This window comes from Excalfactoria chinensis, chromosome 21 (genome assembly GCF_039878825.1).
Source record: "Excalfactoria chinensis isolate bCotChi1 chromosome 21, bCotChi1.hap2, whole genome shotgun sequence".
NCBI classification, from domain to species: Eukaryota; Metazoa; Chordata; class Aves; order Galliformes; family Phasianidae; genus Excalfactoria; species Excalfactoria chinensis.
This window is the reverse complement of record NC_092845.1, coordinates 995,620-1,013,294: the sequence shown is the minus strand read 5'-3', so window position 1 is coordinate 1,013,294 and position 17,675 is coordinate 995,620. Positions and strand designations below refer to the sequence as shown.

Here is a 17,675-nt window from a genome sequence, read left to right as displayed (position 1 = left end):
TCTGGGGGAGAGACCTACACAGAAATGCACTGCCATGCCTTGGAGAGCTCAGCATCGGGTAGGGCAGGGATGAAGAGGAGCTGGGAGTGGGGCTGGGTGTGCTCTTTGGGGGCAAGCTGAGGCCCCAAACACATAGATGTTCTCTGCTGCATGATTTGAAAAGCTGCAGTTTCCAAAGCAGCACAGTGAGACTGGCAGTAACGAAAGGAGAAAGGCCCAAGAGGTGCTTTGATGTATGGAAACATTTCAGGCCCAAGACTGGCTGAGCAAGCCACATTTCTGTTGCTCTGCAAAGCAACAGATCTGAAGAGAGGAAACAGCAGCGGTGGTGGGGGTTGTGGGTGGTTTAGCTTGAGTTTCAGCACAAGGGGATGAGCGCCCTAGCAAGGATTGTGCTTCAGACTGCTGTACATACCCTGCAGGATGTGGTTTCAAAGGCAGTACAGCGGCTTTACCATACAAAGCCCTAAATGTCTAAGAGAGAGATTGCAAGACCCAACCAGCACTTACCCCCAGCTGCTCTGAAACCGCTCTGGGTCACGTCCTCGTCCCCAACATACCAGCACTGCCCAAGGAAGCCTGCCTGGCTCAGCCATATGGACCATGGCCACATGTGGGATATGAGAGGCACAACTAAATTTTGCTCCAGGCTGTGCCCTGGTGCATCTACCATCTACAGGGCTGCATGTTTGCCTTGTGTTTGCCTCAACCAGTGCCACCCCACTCTCTCTTTACCTCAGTGGGATCAGCACACATCCAGTGACAAGATCCCTCTGAGCTTAGCAGTGCTACAGAAGCATTTCTGTATGGATGTTTAGGTGATTGCTGTATCAGGCTCACCCTTCACCAGAGCAGTTTGGAGGGGAAAAGCCACTAAGATGTGAAGAGCAAAATACTGCACAAACAGCTGACATCACAGGAAAATGGGTCACTTTGTTGCTCACTGTCTGTAAGGCTGAACACACGGCAATCCCTAAAAGGGCACGTGAGCTGCACCCACAGCTTTACACGGCCTATGTGTTGTTATCTGTGCCACATATGGCAGATTGGAGACCAGCTCTCACTGACTGAAACTCTGAATTGAGCACAAACCCTTTTGGAACTTGCATTAAAGCACTGAGTCACAAGTCGGTTTGCAGCCTACCGCTCTCTAAAGCCTTAGGTTCTTAGCACACAGATTCTTAGAAAAGGAGAAAAACAAAACCTACAGGTGTGTGCAACTGGCACATGGAAGATGACCTGGTTTCCGAGGTTTCAAACTGCTGCTGGTTGCAGTCACCCTCCAATTCTGGCCAGTCATCCCACAGGTCAGTTCTGCTGAGTGTTGCTTGAACCACACTGGTGGCCCTGATCACCGGAGTGGAGTTAAATGAGCCAGGAGCAGCAGTTCACAAGGTCCCCGAGCTTCAGCTTCAGCAGTGGATCTGGATGCCATTTGGATCTGGGCACACAGGGGCGGCACAGCTGTGGGTGCCAACCTGCACTGGCAGAAGTGTCCTATCAGAGCAGGTGGAAACCTCAGAGCTCTGCAGGGATCCAGCAGGTCTCAGCCAGTGCACATCTCCTCCAGTGACTGCACGGCTCCCCAGGCCTTAACACAACTGATAGAGCAGGGAGGCCATAGAATAAGATCATCTTTAATGAGAGGAATACAGAAATACAACATACAATCATGGAGAGAGCAGAGTGCTACAAGCAGCCCGTCCTGGCAGGGAGCTGGAGGGCTCTCCAGGCAAAAGCCCACACTGTCTTCTGCCAGCGGCAAGTTCACAAAGCAGCGCCAGGGCAGGGTGCTGGTGCTCTTTGGCACTGGCTATGGTTTCATCTTGTGAAGGAGTCGCTGGCCCCAGTGCCTTCCTACTTCACTTGCGGGCCTTGGCAGTTGCCAGCTGGCTGTACTGTCCATCATTCCGCTCACCAAGGGGCTAGGGAGGAAAAAAGGCAGGGCTACAACAGAGCCTGTCCAGCCTTGAGGGGGTAAGCTGGCCAAGAGCCCCCTTTGCCAAGCTTTTGGCAAGCTCCCTCCACCCCCCTCAAGCTTAACAACCCCAGAGAGGAACAGGCAGAAGGCAGCTGAGCCTGCACCATCCTACAGGTCACTCAGAGGGAGGCAGCTGTGAACCTCCCAGCAGTGAGTGACAGCATCACATCCCACCTCCCCAGCAGCTGTGCCATCCAGGCCACATCATTCCATGCTGGCACCCATGTATGCACACAAAAGAACATACCCACATTCACATGCATGCTCACCTGGTAGAGCTGGTCGTTGGCTATCAGGTTCTGCCTGTCAGAATCTAAATAAAGAAAGACTGTTGTCAAAGATCAGGAGGAACATTGGTCAATGTGCAAACAAACCCACATGGCTGGCTGTTTTGACTTCCTGTGGGAGATATGGCAGAAAGCTGCTGTCCTGGGGATGATGTTTTGGAGAGCACTGTATGTTTGATGGCTTCTCCCAGGAAGTGAAGCTAGGGGCATAATGGGTACACAAAGTGATCCCTCCCAGGGCTGCCATAGACAAGCTGGCAGCTGGATGGTGCCTGTGTCACACAGTTACTGAGCTACATGGCAGTGATGGAAGTCCCCAGCTACCATGGAGTTCCAGAGGCACCCAAGCACTTCTTGTCCCCACCCGTGGGCAGGCAGCAGGCTCTCCCCTCACCTCGTGACATGCGTCCCTTATCTTGCCCTGTGATGCAATACACAGCAATTGCCAGGAAGACGGTGGCAACAACATCTGCGACCACAATCCCTGAGATGGTGGGAGCGTCCACTTCTATGCAATTCTGGCACACTGGAAACACAAAGAACACAAAGACTGAGAGCAAGATCAGGACCAGGAACCTGCTCCTGGCCTCCAACCCCAGTGACTGTCTCTACTCCACCACCTGGGTGGCAGATCTGAGCCCAGATTGCTCTGCCGATTCAGGCAGGCTCTACTCTCAGGACAGCAGAGACCAGAGATTAAGCTTGGTTTGCATGTGTGATCCAAGCCAGTGGCACAAGATGTCATGTGTGCCCAGCACTCTGAGCTAGCCACTCCTGGAACAGCAAGCCACAGCACAGGCAGGAATGGAACCACCCCTCAGGCTCTGAGAAATCAGCATTTCCCTTCAAAACCGGCTGACACGAAAACACTTCAGCAGTCCTGGCTCTAGAAATTGAGCTTCAAACACTCACTTCGATAGTGCACCTGGAGAGTGTCGGGTTCTCTGCCGTTCAATGAACACGTATAGGTGCCTCTGGGGTCATCGTAAATTGCACCCAAGTCCAGCTGTGTCGCGTTTCCTAATTCTTCCCCACCTTTCTGCCATACAATTTCCTTTTTATGTTCTTCTTTGGTCGTCTGGCACTGCAGGAACACCTTCCCACTGGCTTCTTCCACAATTATTTTCACTCCTGTAAAATAAGGGAGAGCAGAGAGTTTCACGGCTGCGTTCTCAGCCCTCACAGTGGGGCAGAGCTCCCGAGTGCCCTTTGTAGAGAGGGCTGCTGTAGAAGCATTGCATTAAGTTGCCCCCTGAGCAGTGAAAATGATGCTGCAGACAGAAACCCCTGCAAATGCAAACTGCCCAGTGGAAAAGCAGCCCAACATTTAATAGACAGTTCATTAATACAGCTCTAGTGCATGGATCCAAGCGCCCTCAGAATGAAAACGAACTGGAACCAGCCATCTGCCTGAGTCTGCACACGTGTGAGCCTCACCCTGCACACAGAGCACACTGGTAACCTTCGGGACTTACCACGGACGCCCAACTTGGTCACAGCCATGCTGGTAAGCAGCAGCCAGGTGCCCAGGGCCCGTCCCTTCCACATGGCTGAGTGATGGCGGCTCTGCGTGCTGCTTGGGGCAGAGGAGGCGGGGAGAGCTCTGATGGTGAAGAGCGGAGCTTCGTCAAGCAGCGGAAACACAGGGCTGAGGCTTCCCTCCAATGGCAGCCTCCTCTGCCCCACCACAGCACACACAGGGGGGCATGGGGGAAGGTGTGCCCTTATTGCATGGAAACCTGGGCTGCAGCTCTGTGCTGTGACAGCTCACCTGGAGCACGGCGCCCACAGGGGGATCCTCGGGGCAGGAGAGACGTGGAGCTGTTGGAGGGACACAGAAATGGGGCCAGGGATGGAAGCCCTCCCTGCGAGGACAGGCTGAGAGCTGGGGCTGTGCAGCAAGGAGAGCTGAGAGAGGCCTGTGAGTATCTAAAGGGGCTGTGAGAAGGAAGGGGACCGACTCTGTAGTGGGGTCTGTGTGATGGGAGAAGGGGAAATGGCTTCAGACTACAAGAGGGGAGACTGAGACTGGAGATAAGGAAGAAGGTTTGGCACTGAGGGCGGTGAGGCACTGGCACAGGTTGCCCAGAGAGGCGGTGGTGCCCCGTCCCTGCACACAGCCAAGGTCAGGCTGTTGGGGCTGTGAGCACTGCTGGAGCTGTGGGTGTCCCTGTGCACTGCAGGGATGGCACCGGGCGGCCTTTCAGGTCCCTTCCAACCCACCATCCCCATGCCGGCACACACTCGCGCAGCCGTTCCCGCATTGCCGTGTCCCCTCCCGGCCGCCGTCCGGCGCTGTGACGGTCGCTGTTCCCGTGGTGCCGCGCGGCGGCGGGACGGAAGATGGCGGCGGGCGCGGGCTCGCTGGTGGCCGCGGTGTTGGCCCACTCGGGCCGCCTGGACAAGGAGGATCTGGGCACCCGCATCGGGCGGCTGTCCCGCCGTGTGGAGGAGCTGAAGGCAGGGCCGGGGGGCGCGGGGCGGGACGATGTCGGTTCGGTGTCGGTTCGGTGTCGGTGACGGTGGTGTGTCCGCAGGGCGAGGTGTGCACCATGATCACCAAGAAGTACAGCGAGTTCCTGCCCGGCATGCAGAGCGCCGAGGAGCTGGTGGCCAGAGTGGACGGGCTGTCCCGGAGCATCGACCTGCTGAGGGCCGGCGTGGAGAACGAGGTCACCGCTTTTACCCGTTTCCTTCGGGTTTAACCCCAAACTGTGCCCCCCCCTCCCTTGTTGGAGTTTCTAGTGTTTGTATGGATCCTTATGGCCGAGAGCTTGTTGGATGGCCATAGAAATTACAGACACGGCCATTATCACGTACCACAGCGGGTGTGCTGGTAACACCCTCCCATTCCTCCTCCCTGAATCACTCTGGGCAGGGAAGCCACTGGGTGGCAGCCAGCCCACAGCAGGGAATGGAAGCAGATGGCCTTTAAGGTGCCTTCCAACCCAAGCCATGATCCTGGTGACAAACCCATTTTCTCTCTCGTGCTTTTGTCGCCATCAGGAGGAAATCTGCCTGCTGACGTCTGGCTGCTGGAACTGAAGTGAGAAGTTTTGTATTTTAGGTTCAGCGGGACCTAAACGTTGCTGTGGCTGAATTCAGTGAGCTGAAGCAGCAGCTGGAGCAGGACACGCTGGTTCTGAGCATTCTGAAGAAGCTGCAGGAGGTGAGGAGGGGATGTGGGAGCTCAGCTTCAAGTCACTGAGTATTTGCTGCTCTGCCTGTTCTGGGCTTCTCTTTTGAACAGCCAACTGCAGCTCCTCTGTCTCTACCCACGCTGTTAATAATCCTGTAGTCTGATAGCAGGCACACGGTTATATATGATCCTCTTTGGTTGTTGCAGTTTGATACAGCTCTTAAAGAGTACAACACTGCACTGCTGGAGAAGAAGTACATTGAAGCAGCTCAACAACTGGAAAAGGTGATCCTGATTTCTTAAGCATGTGACAGAACTGTGGAGGAATACTTCCAGTAGGTTTCACAAGGCCTGCAGTTACCCATGGATTGTGTTTGATCTTTCCTCCCAGGCACGGAGCAGCCTGAAAATGCTGGAATCCCGCAAGGGCTTTGAGCTGAAGATCCTGAAAGCACTGAGCACGGAGCTCACGGTGCAGACACAAAACATGCTCTATCATTTAGGAGAGGAGTGGCAGAAGTTGGCTGTGTGGAAGCTTCCTCCTTCTAAAGGTACTCACAGTTCTAATAAAGGACTGATTCTGGTTCCGTTGTCCTGCGTGGTGACACCAGGTGCTCGGTACTCATTTCTGATGCTCTTTTACAGGAGCCACGTTTTGTGGAAGTGGGGAGAGGTAGAATATTGCTTTAGCCACCAGCTGAGAATTGCAGTAGCTCCTCAGATCTGCTGCGTCTCAGAACATGCTCTACCAGAGAGATGTTTCTTCCTTTCCTTTAGAAACCATCGGCCCGGAGTCAGTGATGCATTCAGAACTGCACTTATGCACACTGCCATCAAAGGAGGAAGAGATTGCAGGCCCACCTGTTGCTTCTGTGCTGCAGGCGTTTGCTGTCCTTGGAGAACTGCGCACCAAGCTGAAAACTTTTGGTAAGGCAGACCTGGCTTTTTCTGTCGTTCTCTGCTTTGTATTAAAGATGCTGCTCTTTGCTGGGTCTCCATGCGCTCTGGATAGGTTAAATGGTCTTTAGTGAAACCAGGCCCAGTGTTTTTTGCCTCGTGAGCATTCTCTGGTACAGCTAGTCCAGGAGGTGTTTTCTTCACTTCCTGTGGAGAATCTCTGCATCCAAAATAGGTTGGGCCTCACTGGAAATAAACGTGCCTGCCTCCTGCTCTTTGAAACCATACATTTATGTATTTACTTCATTTCTCAGGCAAGTTGTTGCTGAAATACATCCTCAAGCCACTGATTTCGTACCCGTTTATTCAGCCATTCATAGAAGAGCAGTCAGATGTGGTCATCCTAAAGTTCAGGTCTGAGAAGCCTGACTTGGATCATTCCTCTCCTGCGGAGGTTTTTGACAAGATCAAGTTTATTCTTGAAGTTCTCCACAAATACCTGCTGAGTAAGTTGTCTCTCCCTTGTGGCCTTAGTCTGGGTTGCCAATCAATGCCTTGTTCTTGTGATTGGAGTGAACGCTCTCTTGAATAGCTGGTTGTTAAGCAGTTGTCTGCAAGATTTAAGCAGCTTTTAATGCTAAAAAATAAGGTAAATTCAGATATCTATTGATCAGAACTGCACGTGGTTTAGATATGAAGAATATCTTCGTTATGAAATTGTGGAACAGTTGAAGTGCTCTATTAAAAGACAGGAGGAACTGAATGAAGGGTCTGGTCCAGGGAGCAGGTATGTTAAAACCCACTTCTGTTCTCTTCAATTCAGATGTGCCTGTTGAGCAGTGCGTGGAAGATAAGGAGTGCAGAGTTACATTGGCAGAACTGCTGGGTGATATGATGTGGGAAGAGCTGTCAGACTGCCTCATTCAGAACTGTCTAGTGAATTCAATCCCATCCAACAGCAGCAAATTAGAGCAGTATATAGAGGTAGGTCTCCAAATCTTTCAGATGTAGGTAGTGGAAATACCACATGACCATCTTCAACAGGAAACTGCAGCCAGAAGGCTGTTACTGTGTGACTGTGGCCTCCAACTGAGCCAGCTTTTTCCAGAGGATTGCTGTGAGCTGTTAGGCTCTTTGCAGCCAGGTTTTATCCTTTACTTCCAGCTGAGTGGAAGAAGTTCTATCCAGCTTTCATTTTGTTATTTGATTTTAGGAAACTTGCAGTCCACAAGTATCAATGGAGAATGTGTGTCTGCTCTTTTCAGGTGATTAAATCCACAGAGGAGTTTGAAAAAGCCTTGAAGAAAATGAAGTTTTTGAAAGGAGACACAACAGATTTACTGAAATACGCCCGTAACGTCAATTCCCACTTTGCTAACAAGAAATGCCAGGATGTGATTGTGGCAGCCAGAAACCTGATGACCTCAGAAATACACGATACTGTAAAGGTACTGCTGTTGTGCCATCCTGAAGGGGATCCACATGGTCTGCTGTGTCATTCATAAGCCATGAGGCCTCCAGCATTCTCAGGGGGTTTCTGCATTGCTTGCCATGAGGCTCAAATCAGTGTTTTCTAACCTCACACAGTCTCCTTTCTCTGGACTCTAAATGTAGTTCTATTTTGTTTTCCCTTAGATCACACCTGATTCCTGTGTAAACCTACCAAAACTCCCTGATCCTGGGTCTGGAGATCATGTTAAAACGCAAAAGACTTCTAAACATCTTCCTAACAAGATGGTCAATTTGGAGAACAACTCTAAGCTGAGCCAGTACACGTTTTCATTGCCCACGTGTCGCATCAGTGCATCAGTGGAGAAGCTGATGGAGCTGGCTTATCAGACATTGTTGGAGACTACAGCCAGCACAGATCAGTGGTAGGAATTGTATCTCAGCCCGTAACTTCTGGGAGTCAGATGTATATTGCATTTGGCAACACTGAGCACCTGCTAATAGATGAGAAGAAATTCATAAGAGCAGAGGGTACTTAAAAATTGGAATTAATAATTAAAGTTATGCTGTGTTTTGACTTAAGGCTGCATCCCTTTCAGGCTTTATGTTCCAGGGAGCATTCAGGTGGGTTTTGCCATATTTGAGCTATTGCAGCAGTGACAGCACAGTGACTCCGTGGTTTGCACAGGGCAGTTCACAGCTTCAGTCTTTTGTTTGGGAGAAATGCTACTGCAGTGTTCACTGCAAGGCTTTACCATTTACCATGTGTCCTGTTTCTGTTGTTGAAAAAGATAAAAGCCATTTCTTTTGTTCCAACCCAATAAGGGATGGCACCCTAAGGTTCCGAGGTGAGTTCTTGCTCTCTTTTTGCAAGCAAAAAACTCCAGCTCTGCATCTGTCAGGGCTCTTGAAAGAAAACAGTGGAATGTTCCGAGAAGCTGCATGCAGCCAGTTTTACAAACTGGAGTCTAAAACCCTGAAGAGGGAGAGTTTCCCAGGTGCTGAATGCCCTGCACTGTACTGTGGCAGAGAGGGCTGAGCACGTTTGCATACCTACTGGGAGAAAGGACACTGCTCCCTTTGTTTGTAGGGTTTCACATATCTCTGTTCTGACATGTGGTCTGAAGCTCATCTCTTCCACGCTGAACTTACAAGGTCATCCCAGCTCTTGTGAGAAGCCTTTGTGAATTGCTGAGGATGCAGCCTTTATCGCCATCCCCTGGGTGATTTTTGACAGTTTGTTCATTAAGGAGAATGTGCTTCACCACTAATAAAACTTTCCTCTAAGGGAGGGGCAGGAGTCTCTTGGCACACAAGATGTTGATTCCCCAGACAAACTGACGTGAACCTTATTTTCTTCGTAGCTGCATACAGCTCTTCTACTCCGTGCGGAATATATTCCAGCTGTTTTATGATGTAGTGCCAACATACCACAAGTAAGTGTTTGATATGCGTTACTTATGGCCTGCTTTGCAGTCAGAGCTGTGCTGTTGGAACCATCCCATTCAGTCTCTTGTCCAACACATCCAAAAGTTACTGAGGACTTCCTTCAGTGGGAAGAAGCTGATGCTTTTAGTCCATTAGTAAATCATACCTGTTGCAAATTATTTGCTCAAGAGTTTCTTAGCTGGCTGTCTTACAACCAAGGAAATGGTTTTTAGTATTTCTTTTGGCATGAATGAGATGGATTCTGTGCCTGCTGGCCCTTACGTGGGTGGGAGCGAAAGTCACATCTTCACTATATAACTAAGTCTTGTAAACTGGATCTTATAAACCTCTATTATATTCAGCTATTAACTAGAACAGAGCCCTCACCCTTGGCTTTGACCTTTAAGATTTCTCATGTTGCTTTCCCTGTAGGAAAGAGCAGCAGTAAGGATTCAAAGTATACTTCCTTTCCAGCTGGTGGCTTTATCAAGCATTGCTTATAGTGAACATCTCTCTAAGTCAGACTGTTTTTCCAGTGTCTGTGTATCAGTTTAACAGAGCCAGGCCTAAATACATACATTTCTTCCTTTCCTCTTCTTCCTGAGACAGAGAGAACCTTCAGAAACTACCCCAGCTCGCAGCCATTCATCACAACAACTGCATGTACATTGCTCACCACTTGCTCACCATGGGACATCAGTTCCAGTACCGCCTGACCAACATCCTGTGTGATGGAGCAGCTACTTTTGTAGACCTGGTACCTGGCTTTAGGAGACTTGGTAATTTTACATTTCAACATTGAAGTGCCTTGATGGATGATGTGCTGCTTAATACCAGTGTGTGCTGCTGAATGATTTAGGATGTATCTACTGACTCAAGTAGCTGGCTGTTCTTTATGAGTTTTGGTCAAGGAGATCTTGGTGTGGAGGTCTGATGGAGCTCCTGGCCCTAAGCAGTACAGCTGTTTAGGACTGGGCTATTTAAACAGGGCTCACCTTGTTTGGTGCATGTTCCAAAAGCAGATTGTTATCCAGTGAGGTGTTGTGGCACTCCCGTATTTGGGGATCTGCTGCTGACTCCTGCCATCCTTTCTTTAGGTTGTTCTTTGGAAACAAGTTCTGAGATAAGCTGCTATTAGTTTAACAGGAACCTGTCATCCACAGTGAGCTCTGCTGCTCAGCCCTTTCCCAGAGTGCTGCAGCAACCCAAGTTGTGCAGGAGCTCATTAAATGCAGTGGCTGGGCCTGATTGAATTGGCTCTGCAAGAATGATTGGAGACTGGAAATTTCTATTAAAAAGAAAACATCATGGCGGGTTTATTATCCAGCACTTACAGCCTCTAAATCAGCATCAGCAGAGCAAACGAATAATTGCTTAATTGCTTCATTTTTTCTCCTAAAGGGATGGAGTGTTTTCTGGCCCAGATGCGAGTGCAGAAAGGAGAAATCCTAGAGAGGCTGTCAAGTGCCAGGAACTTCTCAAATATGGATGATGAGGAAAATTACTCTGCAGCAAACAAAGCCATAAGGCAGGTAGGCAAGGCAGAACTGTAGTGGGACGTGCTGTTGTCTGTAGATGCTGCCCTTGGGCTGTGCCTCGTTTTGTGGGATGCTGAGTTCAAGTCTGTTTGCACCAAGACAGCAGTTTCTTAATCACCGTGTTTTTCTGTAGTACATATGTAGGGTGCTTCGTTGTTCAAGGAAAAGCTGTCACCTTTCTGATAAGCTGCAGTGCAAACTGAAGACGTTGCTTTCTTTTAAGGAACATCTGCTGGCTGTGATACTTCAGTGCAGTATCCTTATCGTTTTGTGCTTCTCTTAACATTCTTCCTGATAACATGTTGATAACGCGTGGCTGTTACATCCCAGGTATTGCATCAGTTGAAAAGGTTGGGGAAAGTCTGGCAAGATGTCCTTCCAGTGAACGTGTACTGCAAGGCCATGGGCACCTTACTGAACACAGCGCTCTCCGAAATTATCACTAGGATTGCTGCCCTGGAGGTAACTGCATGATATGGACGTGCCAAGCAGAAGCATGTTCTAAACAGCTTGCATTTATGACCTCCAGAAGCTCTTTACAAGCTGAGGTTTCATGGGAGCCAGTTTTAGACTACATCTTGAAAGGCCCTTCTGCTCTCAGTAAAGTGAACAGGGCTTCTTTTCCTTCAGCAGCTGAGATGCTTTCTTATGCTGTGCCTGCCAAAAAGCTTTGCTTTCTTTCTTGTGCTGGTATTACCTGCCAGTTTCCTTGTAAACCAATCAGACCTTCATAACCACTCTGCCTCGCTGTGAATCTGCTCTTGAGAAGCACAATCCTTGTTCTGAGGTGACTGCAGAGAACTTGATTAAATAGCTGTCTTGCTTGAGAACATTAAATGCAGCCCAAAGCCTTTTTGCCTTCATGCACACAGCCCCATTTTGGGGTTTGAATTGGTTTTTTCCTTCATTTCACTCCCTGTTTGGTGATCCAAAACCGTACTTAACTGCTCTTCTGTTAACTAGGGTATTCTTTGTTCAATTCCAGGATATCTCTGCAGAAGATGCAGACAGGCTGTACTCGCTCTGTAGGATCATGGTGGAGGAAGGGCCTCAAGTTTTCACTCCGCTGCCTGAAGAGGACAAAAACAAGAAATACCAAGAGGAGGTTCCAGTCTATGTGCAGAAATGGATGACGTTCAAAGAGCTGATGATCATCCTGCAGGCCAACCTCCAAGAAATAGTAGATCAGTAGGTACCTGCAGGCTGAACTGAAAGTCTGCTTTCAATCCCTGATTAAATAATTCTGGACTCAGGTTGCATGCAGCCGATGGGCAATTAACTTGTTTTTGCTTCTCGACTTAGTACCATTCCATGCTTGTAAATGCGTGATGCGTTTCACTCTGCTTTAAGGAGCTGGAGAACTGCTGTGGCTTGATGTGAATGCCCCAAAGGTTGGTTTTAATGTGAAGTTGCCATGCACTTTTGTTAACCAAAGCTCTTTGTCCCTCGTAGGTGGGCAGATGGGAAGGGACCTCTTGCAGCTGAGTTCTCCCCAGCAGAAGTGAAGAGTCTGATCCGAGCCTTGTTCCAGAACACAGACAGGAGAGCAGCAGCACTGGCCAAGATCAAATAGCTCTGTTAACTCCTCTGATAAAGTGACAGTGAACTGAATCTTTTAACTATTTCTTTTAGATTTGACCCTTCTTTTACTGGACTATAAAAAGCATAGCATTGGATATGGGCTTGACTAAGGGAGAGGTTTCCTAGCTCCCTGTATTTAGAGCAAACAGTTTGGCTCTGTGAGTCTCAGACCAGGAAATCAAAGGTGAGCAGCACTTGAACACTGACAGCTTCTGCTCCATCTGCCAGGCAGGTGGAATTTGGGTTTGAAAATGCCATTTCCTCCCTGGAGGTACGCACAGATCCCAGGTTTTGCTTTGAGCTGGTGTGTGTACCCGGTAAAGAGGAGATGCTTTCTGTGGTGTTTGTTAAATCCCATCCTCTTGGATTTCATCTTCCTGTAAGCCCAGCACAGGCAAAGAAATCAAGTCTCCAGCTCCTCTCTGTGAGCTTGAGTGGTGCTGGCAGATGGGGCTGTCATGCAGTGTGCTGTATGTCATCTCAAGCTTCTTTGCCTGGGGGGGCTTACAGAGGGATTTCTCGCTCATCAATCTTTCTTACCTATGCAGTTTTACATCAGGGGACGTGTAGCCCCTTTGTCTCTTACCTCGTCTGTCCCTGCAGAATACAGATGAGACCCAGCGTTGGTGGCAGCGTTTGGTCTCCTAAGAAAGCTCAGGTGCCAAATTTTGCTCTTCCCCACCTGTTCTGCCCGGGTTTTCCTGCACAGTGAAACTGGAGGAGCCCTCATTCCACGTCAGCTGTTTACCAGGTCAGAGTGTTTTGCACAAGAGGCAAAACTCCTCATGGCTTTATTCCTCATCGCAAATCTCCTAAGCCTGACTTTCCATCTTCAGTCTCACTGCCGGCTGTGAGAGCCAGCTCTACTCCTCCCTGTCCCCTTCTGTCTATGAAGCAGTAGCTCTGGCGTCTGTTGTCTTTGCAGTAGCAACTTTTCGGTCCTTTTAAGAATGAGATGAATGTAAATAATATAAGAAGGGAACTAAACGTGCACTTGTAGCATTGGCTTTTATTTCACAGAAGGCCACACTCTGAGAAACGTACACTTATTTTAATTGGAAAACTCATCAATAGTTATTGAACCATCGCCCCGAGGCCATGATGAGGCCATGGGCCCTTGCTGCACACAAACTATTTCCTACCATGTGATGTTTGCAGACCAAACTTTCAATCCTAGGGAGCTAAATGTTGTAATACCGTTGTATCCTTCGGATTTCAATCTGATTTCTCTTTGCATCCCTGCCCATGGCTGCAGAACTCAGCAGCTCACACCGCATCCAGCCTGCAAGAAGGCAGCAGGGACGGCAGGCATCACTTGGACCTGCAGCTTCTCCTTTTTACTTGTGCATTATTTCCCCTCTAAGCAATTCAGCCGAGGGCTCAGAACGTTCCCACACCACCCGCAGCCCCTGGCAGCCCTTGTCCTTCCACACATAGAGCAATCGGTAAGAAACAAAAAGCAAATGCCTCTTCTCCCACGTCATTCACAGAAATGCGGTTTGCTCTTTTCTTTAATAAACTATTTATACTGGCCACGTGTTCTGGTGCTGTCCGAGGCTGTTCTTTAGGGGTTTTAGGAACAGTGGGAATGAATTAGACCTGGCCTTTTCTTCACTTAGATGAGCAATGGGCCGTGCGTCTCTGCGGGAGGTTTCTCCTTGCTTCTAGTAGATCTAGGCACAGAGAAAGCAACGGAGCGCATTGGGGTGAGGGCAAGGTGCTAACAGTGCTGGCAGTGGGGCAACACGCAGCTGGAACTGAGGCTGAAGCTGAGCTGCTGTTGGCTGCATCCGTACCTCGGTGATGTGATAAATCCAGGGCACGAGCTGAGCCACGTTGGTGTAAACCCCTGGTCGGTTGGGTTCGGCGCAGCCCCGCCCCCAGCTGACGATGCCCACCAAGCGCCACGCCAGCTCGTCCTGGCAGACCAGGGGACCCCCGCTGTCACCCTGCAGCAGAGCAGGGATGGGAGCACAGCAGCGATCAGCCCCAGAGCCGCCCCGCTGCGCTCCCGCCCGCAGCCGCACATCACCTGGCAGGCATCGATCTTGCCCTGCGGGTACCCGGCGCACAGCATCCTGGCCGTGAGCTCTCCTGCATACATGCACGAGCTGTTGCACCTCTGGGTGCTGATCAAGGGCACCAGGGCTTCCTTCAGCGTCTCGGTGAGCTGTGCTGGGGAGGGAGGGAGAAGCCAAGAGGGGAACGTGACCGTAGGGAGCAGGAGGGGTCAGAAGAGGAGGAAGACGGGGTCATACTGAGGGACTGGTGGGGCTTCAAGAGGAGGGAGCAGCAGTGGCAGAAGCACAGGAAGGGCTGGCAGGGAGGAGCAGGGACAAGGCTTACCCTGGTCAGGCCTGGTGTAGCCCCAGCCCGACACCCAGCATGGCGTGCCAGGGAGCAGGTCCTGATGGGACGGCAGCAGGCACAGAGCTCCAATGGTGTCTGGTGGTGAGGGGATGGGCTGGGCCCAGGTTGGCTCGTAGCACAGCCCCAAGTGCTTCACTGCAACGTGCAGCTCTGGCATCACCCCAAGCACAGCCCAGCTGTGCACGCTGCTCCCCAGATGCCAGGAGAGGCTGAGGGTGCCTCACAGCAGCTCCTTACCTGAGAAATTCAAGGGAACCCTCAGCTTCATCAGAGCGATGTCGTAGTCCATGCTGTTATCGTTGTACAGCGGGTGAGAAATAACTCTCTCCACTGGCAGCCCGGCCTCCTGCTTGGCTGAGCCACGAGTGACACCAGCACGAACCATCCAGCCCGACACACTCCGCCGGTAGCTGAGGGGACACAGAAAGGTCCCCAGGGCAGCCCTGAGCCCCCAGCGCAGACCCTGAGCCCACACCGCAGGTCCCGCGCTCGGGGCGGCCCCGTACCTGTGCACGCAATGGGCGGCGGTGACGATCCAACGCGGTGCCAGCACGGAGCCTCCGCAGCGGTGCCGGGAGCCGTGGCTGACACTCACCTGCCAGGGCCAGCGCCCGGGGGCAGCATCCACACCTCCCACCACGCGGCTCCCGGTTGCAGAGCGCTGCCCGCAGGCTGCAGGAGGGCCGGGGCTCAGCGGGCACGAGGGCCCGGAGGCTGCAGGTCGCGGGTATGCAGAGAGGGGGGCACCAACCTGAGCACTGCAGTGCCACAACGCGGCCCGACTCGCAGCTGCTCCTGCGCGTGGGGAGCGGGTCACGGAGCTGCGCGCCGGGTGAAGGCAGCGCTTTGCCGCACGGCTTAAGGCGCACAGCGGACCCACCGGCACGGCCCCAACCCGCCCTTACCGGATCTGCCACGCGTCCTCCAGGCTGGACCCCACCTGGGCAAACTCCTGCCCGTCCTCCACCCTCACGTCTGTCAGGTTCACCCCCTTCTGATGTATCGCTCTGCAGAAGGAACAGCGGCGGCGCAGGGAGGGTCGGGCCGCTGCCCTGCCCGCATCCCACCAGCACCCACCTGAGCGCCCCGAGCTGCCGGCACAGCCGTGTGCCCAGCGCGGACCTCCAGCGCTCGTTGCAGACCAGCAGCCATCGGGACCGGCCCTGCGGCCGCACCGCCAGCAGGGAGGAACCTGCCTGGATCCTGAAAGACACTGACAGCACCGACATCACCTCCCCGCAGCAAAACAAGCTCCAAACCTGCTTGCAGGGAACGAGAAACTGCGCACAAAGCTTCTGAAGCGTTCTCGGTGCGGCTTTGCAGGGAGGGCACATGCAAAGGTAGGACCACGCCGTGCACTGCTGCTAAGGAGCACAGGGAGATGCAAAAGCAAAGGGCAACCATTGCGGCATGCAGCTGAGCTAAGCAGGAGGTTCATCAGATTCACTATCCAGGAGTATCTCAGGCTCAGCAGGGGCAGCGGGAAGGGGGAAACCTCCTCCAGGCGCCCCGCGGATCACAGGCTCCTCCTCCTCGCCCTCACTGCACGCTGTCACCATATCTGATGCCTGTGGCTTGGCCAAGCCCTGGTGCGGCTGTGGACCCCCGAGGTGCTGCCCTGTGGGAGAGGAGAGCGGCGGGTGAGGAGTGCAGCAGGGCAGGAGTTGGGCAGGAGTTGGGCAGGGTGCTGGGGATGGAGCTGGGGATGGAGCTGGAGCTGTGGTGCAGGCACTGACCCAGCAGCCAGGCCCCAGCCGCTGCTGCCAACAGCAGCCCCACGGCCCCAAGCAGCAGCAGCAGCCTCCAGGTGGTGCGGAGGGTTTCCGTTGATGCATTGGCAGAATCTTTAGGAAACAAAGAGAGATGAACGCAGCCTCATCCATCCCTCACACCTCCATCCCCCGGGTACATCCCCATGTCCCTGGGACCCTCCAGCCCTTTGCCCCGAGTCGATGCACTGAAGCCGCGGGTGCTGCAGGAGGCTGAGAGCCGGGCAGGGTCGCTCCCTCCCCACACACTCACCGTGCCCCGTCCCCAGCTCTGCCGCGGGGCTCTCACAGCTCTGAGCAGCATCTGCAGTGCCGGGCAGGTTGTGGGGATGGAGCTCGGCTGCATCCGGACCCTGGGGAAAGGAGCAGGGATGATCAGCGGCAGCCCTGGTGCCACAGAAGGGGACGGCTTTGCTCGGTGCACCGCTCACCATGCCGGCACGGCGCACACAGCCACCGCTTCTCCCAGCGGCTCGTGTTTCCGTCCCCGTGCCGTGCGCACCGCAGAGCTCAGGGCGCGCTGAAGGGGCTCCTTGTTTCAGCTCCCAACCCCGTCTCCCAGCTGCCGTCCCCCCCTCCTCCCCCCAAAAGCTCCTCCGTCAGAAGCACCCAGCGCAGCCCCATGGCTGCGGGCACGAGCAGCGGCCAAGCTGCGCTGAGCTGGGCAGAGCAGAAGGGCCCAGCCCACGGCTGCCGCTTCTCACCAGCCCATCTGCAGCCGTGCCGCAGGGGAACGGCCCCAAAGCCCCGGGCCGGGCCGCCCCTTCGGTCTTTAGGCTGCAGCACACGCGGAGGAGTGAAGGTCAAACTGCAGCGTCTGGTTTTCCATCTAATTTCTTGCTGCTGAATGACAGCTGGCTGCTGCCCGGCAGGAGGGGGAGAGACTTCCCAGCCCGCAGCTTGAAAAGGGACGGCTCTTCTTTACGCACCCTGCAGCCCAGAAGGCGCAGCTGATGGCTGTTACTCAACCAATCGATGCATGTTTAATGCTGTTTACTCCAGGAAAGCCCCATGAATACTTTAACACGGCTCCGTCCCGCAGGTTCAGGCTTGGCGGGGGGACCCAGCGGGGCCAGCTCCAAACACTCCATCTCGTCCCTTCACCATCTGCCTCCGCTCTCACTGCTGGGAAGCTCCTCAGCTCCAGGCCAGGAAGGCGCTTCCAGGAGGCTCCGTTTCCCCCTCAGTTATTATCTTGCCATAGAATCCCAGCCCGGGATCCGGCTGCTGCAGCCG

The 17,675-nt window shown here is 52.7% G+C and overlaps 3 protein-coding genes across 4 annotated transcripts; 1 reads left to right on the top strand and 2 right to left on the bottom strand.

Moving 5' to 3' along the window:
* Positions 1-1,623: 1,623 nt before the first annotated feature.
* Positions 1,624-3,867, bottom strand: CD3D (CD3 delta subunit of T-cell receptor complex). The gene is made up of 5 exons (XM_072355045.1): positions 3,744-3,867; positions 3,181-3,399; positions 2,663-2,794; positions 2,251-2,294; positions 1,624-1,925 (listed from the first exon to the last, which is right to left on the bottom strand). Exons 1-5 carry the CDS (start codon positions 3,814-3,816, stop codon positions 1,863-1,865), a joined length of 531 nt encoding a protein of 176 aa, XP_072211146.1. The 5' UTR covers positions 3,817-3,867; the 3' UTR covers positions 1,624-1,862.
* Positions 3,868-4,379: 512 nt separating this feature from the next.
* ZW10 (zw10 kinetochore protein) lies at positions 4,380-13,833 on the top strand. The gene is made up of 16 exons (XM_072354971.1): positions 4,380-4,728; positions 4,806-4,940; positions 5,336-5,437; positions 5,615-5,692; positions 5,799-5,958; positions 6,185-6,334; positions 6,619-6,810; positions 7,128-7,288; positions 7,570-7,752; positions 7,940-8,178; positions 9,118-9,189; positions 9,791-9,960; positions 10,583-10,713; positions 11,050-11,181; positions 11,705-11,907; positions 12,172-13,833. The coding sequence occupies exons 1-16, from the start codon at positions 4,612-4,614 to the stop codon at positions 12,290-12,292; spliced, it is 2,346 nt and encodes a 781-aa protein (XP_072211072.1). The 5' UTR covers positions 4,380-4,611; the 3' UTR covers positions 12,293-13,833.
* A 2-nt stretch (positions 13,834-13,835) lies between these two features.
* LOC140261489 (transmembrane protease serine 5-like) lies at positions 13,836-17,272 on the bottom strand. 2 transcript variants are annotated; one of them, XM_072354973.1, is made up of 12 exons: positions 16,871-17,272; positions 16,693-16,792; positions 16,407-16,514; positions 15,748-16,288; positions 15,576-15,677; positions 15,422-15,465; positions 15,177-15,342; positions 14,908-15,080; positions 14,647-14,745; positions 14,333-14,475; positions 14,097-14,249; positions 13,836-13,973 (listed from the first exon to the last, which is right to left on the bottom strand). In XM_072354973.1, exons 4-12 carry the CDS (start codon positions 16,002-16,004, stop codon positions 13,965-13,967), a joined length of 1,146 nt encoding a protein of 381 aa, XP_072211074.1. In that variant the 5' UTR covers positions 16,005-16,288; positions 16,407-16,514; positions 16,693-16,792; positions 16,871-17,272; the 3' UTR covers positions 13,836-13,964. The 2 variants fall into 2 exon arrangements, with proteins under 2 accessions (XP_072211074.1, XP_072211073.1); XM_072354972.1 differs by having other exon boundaries at positions 15,177-15,428.
* Between the last annotated feature and the right edge of the window lie 403 nt (positions 17,273-17,675).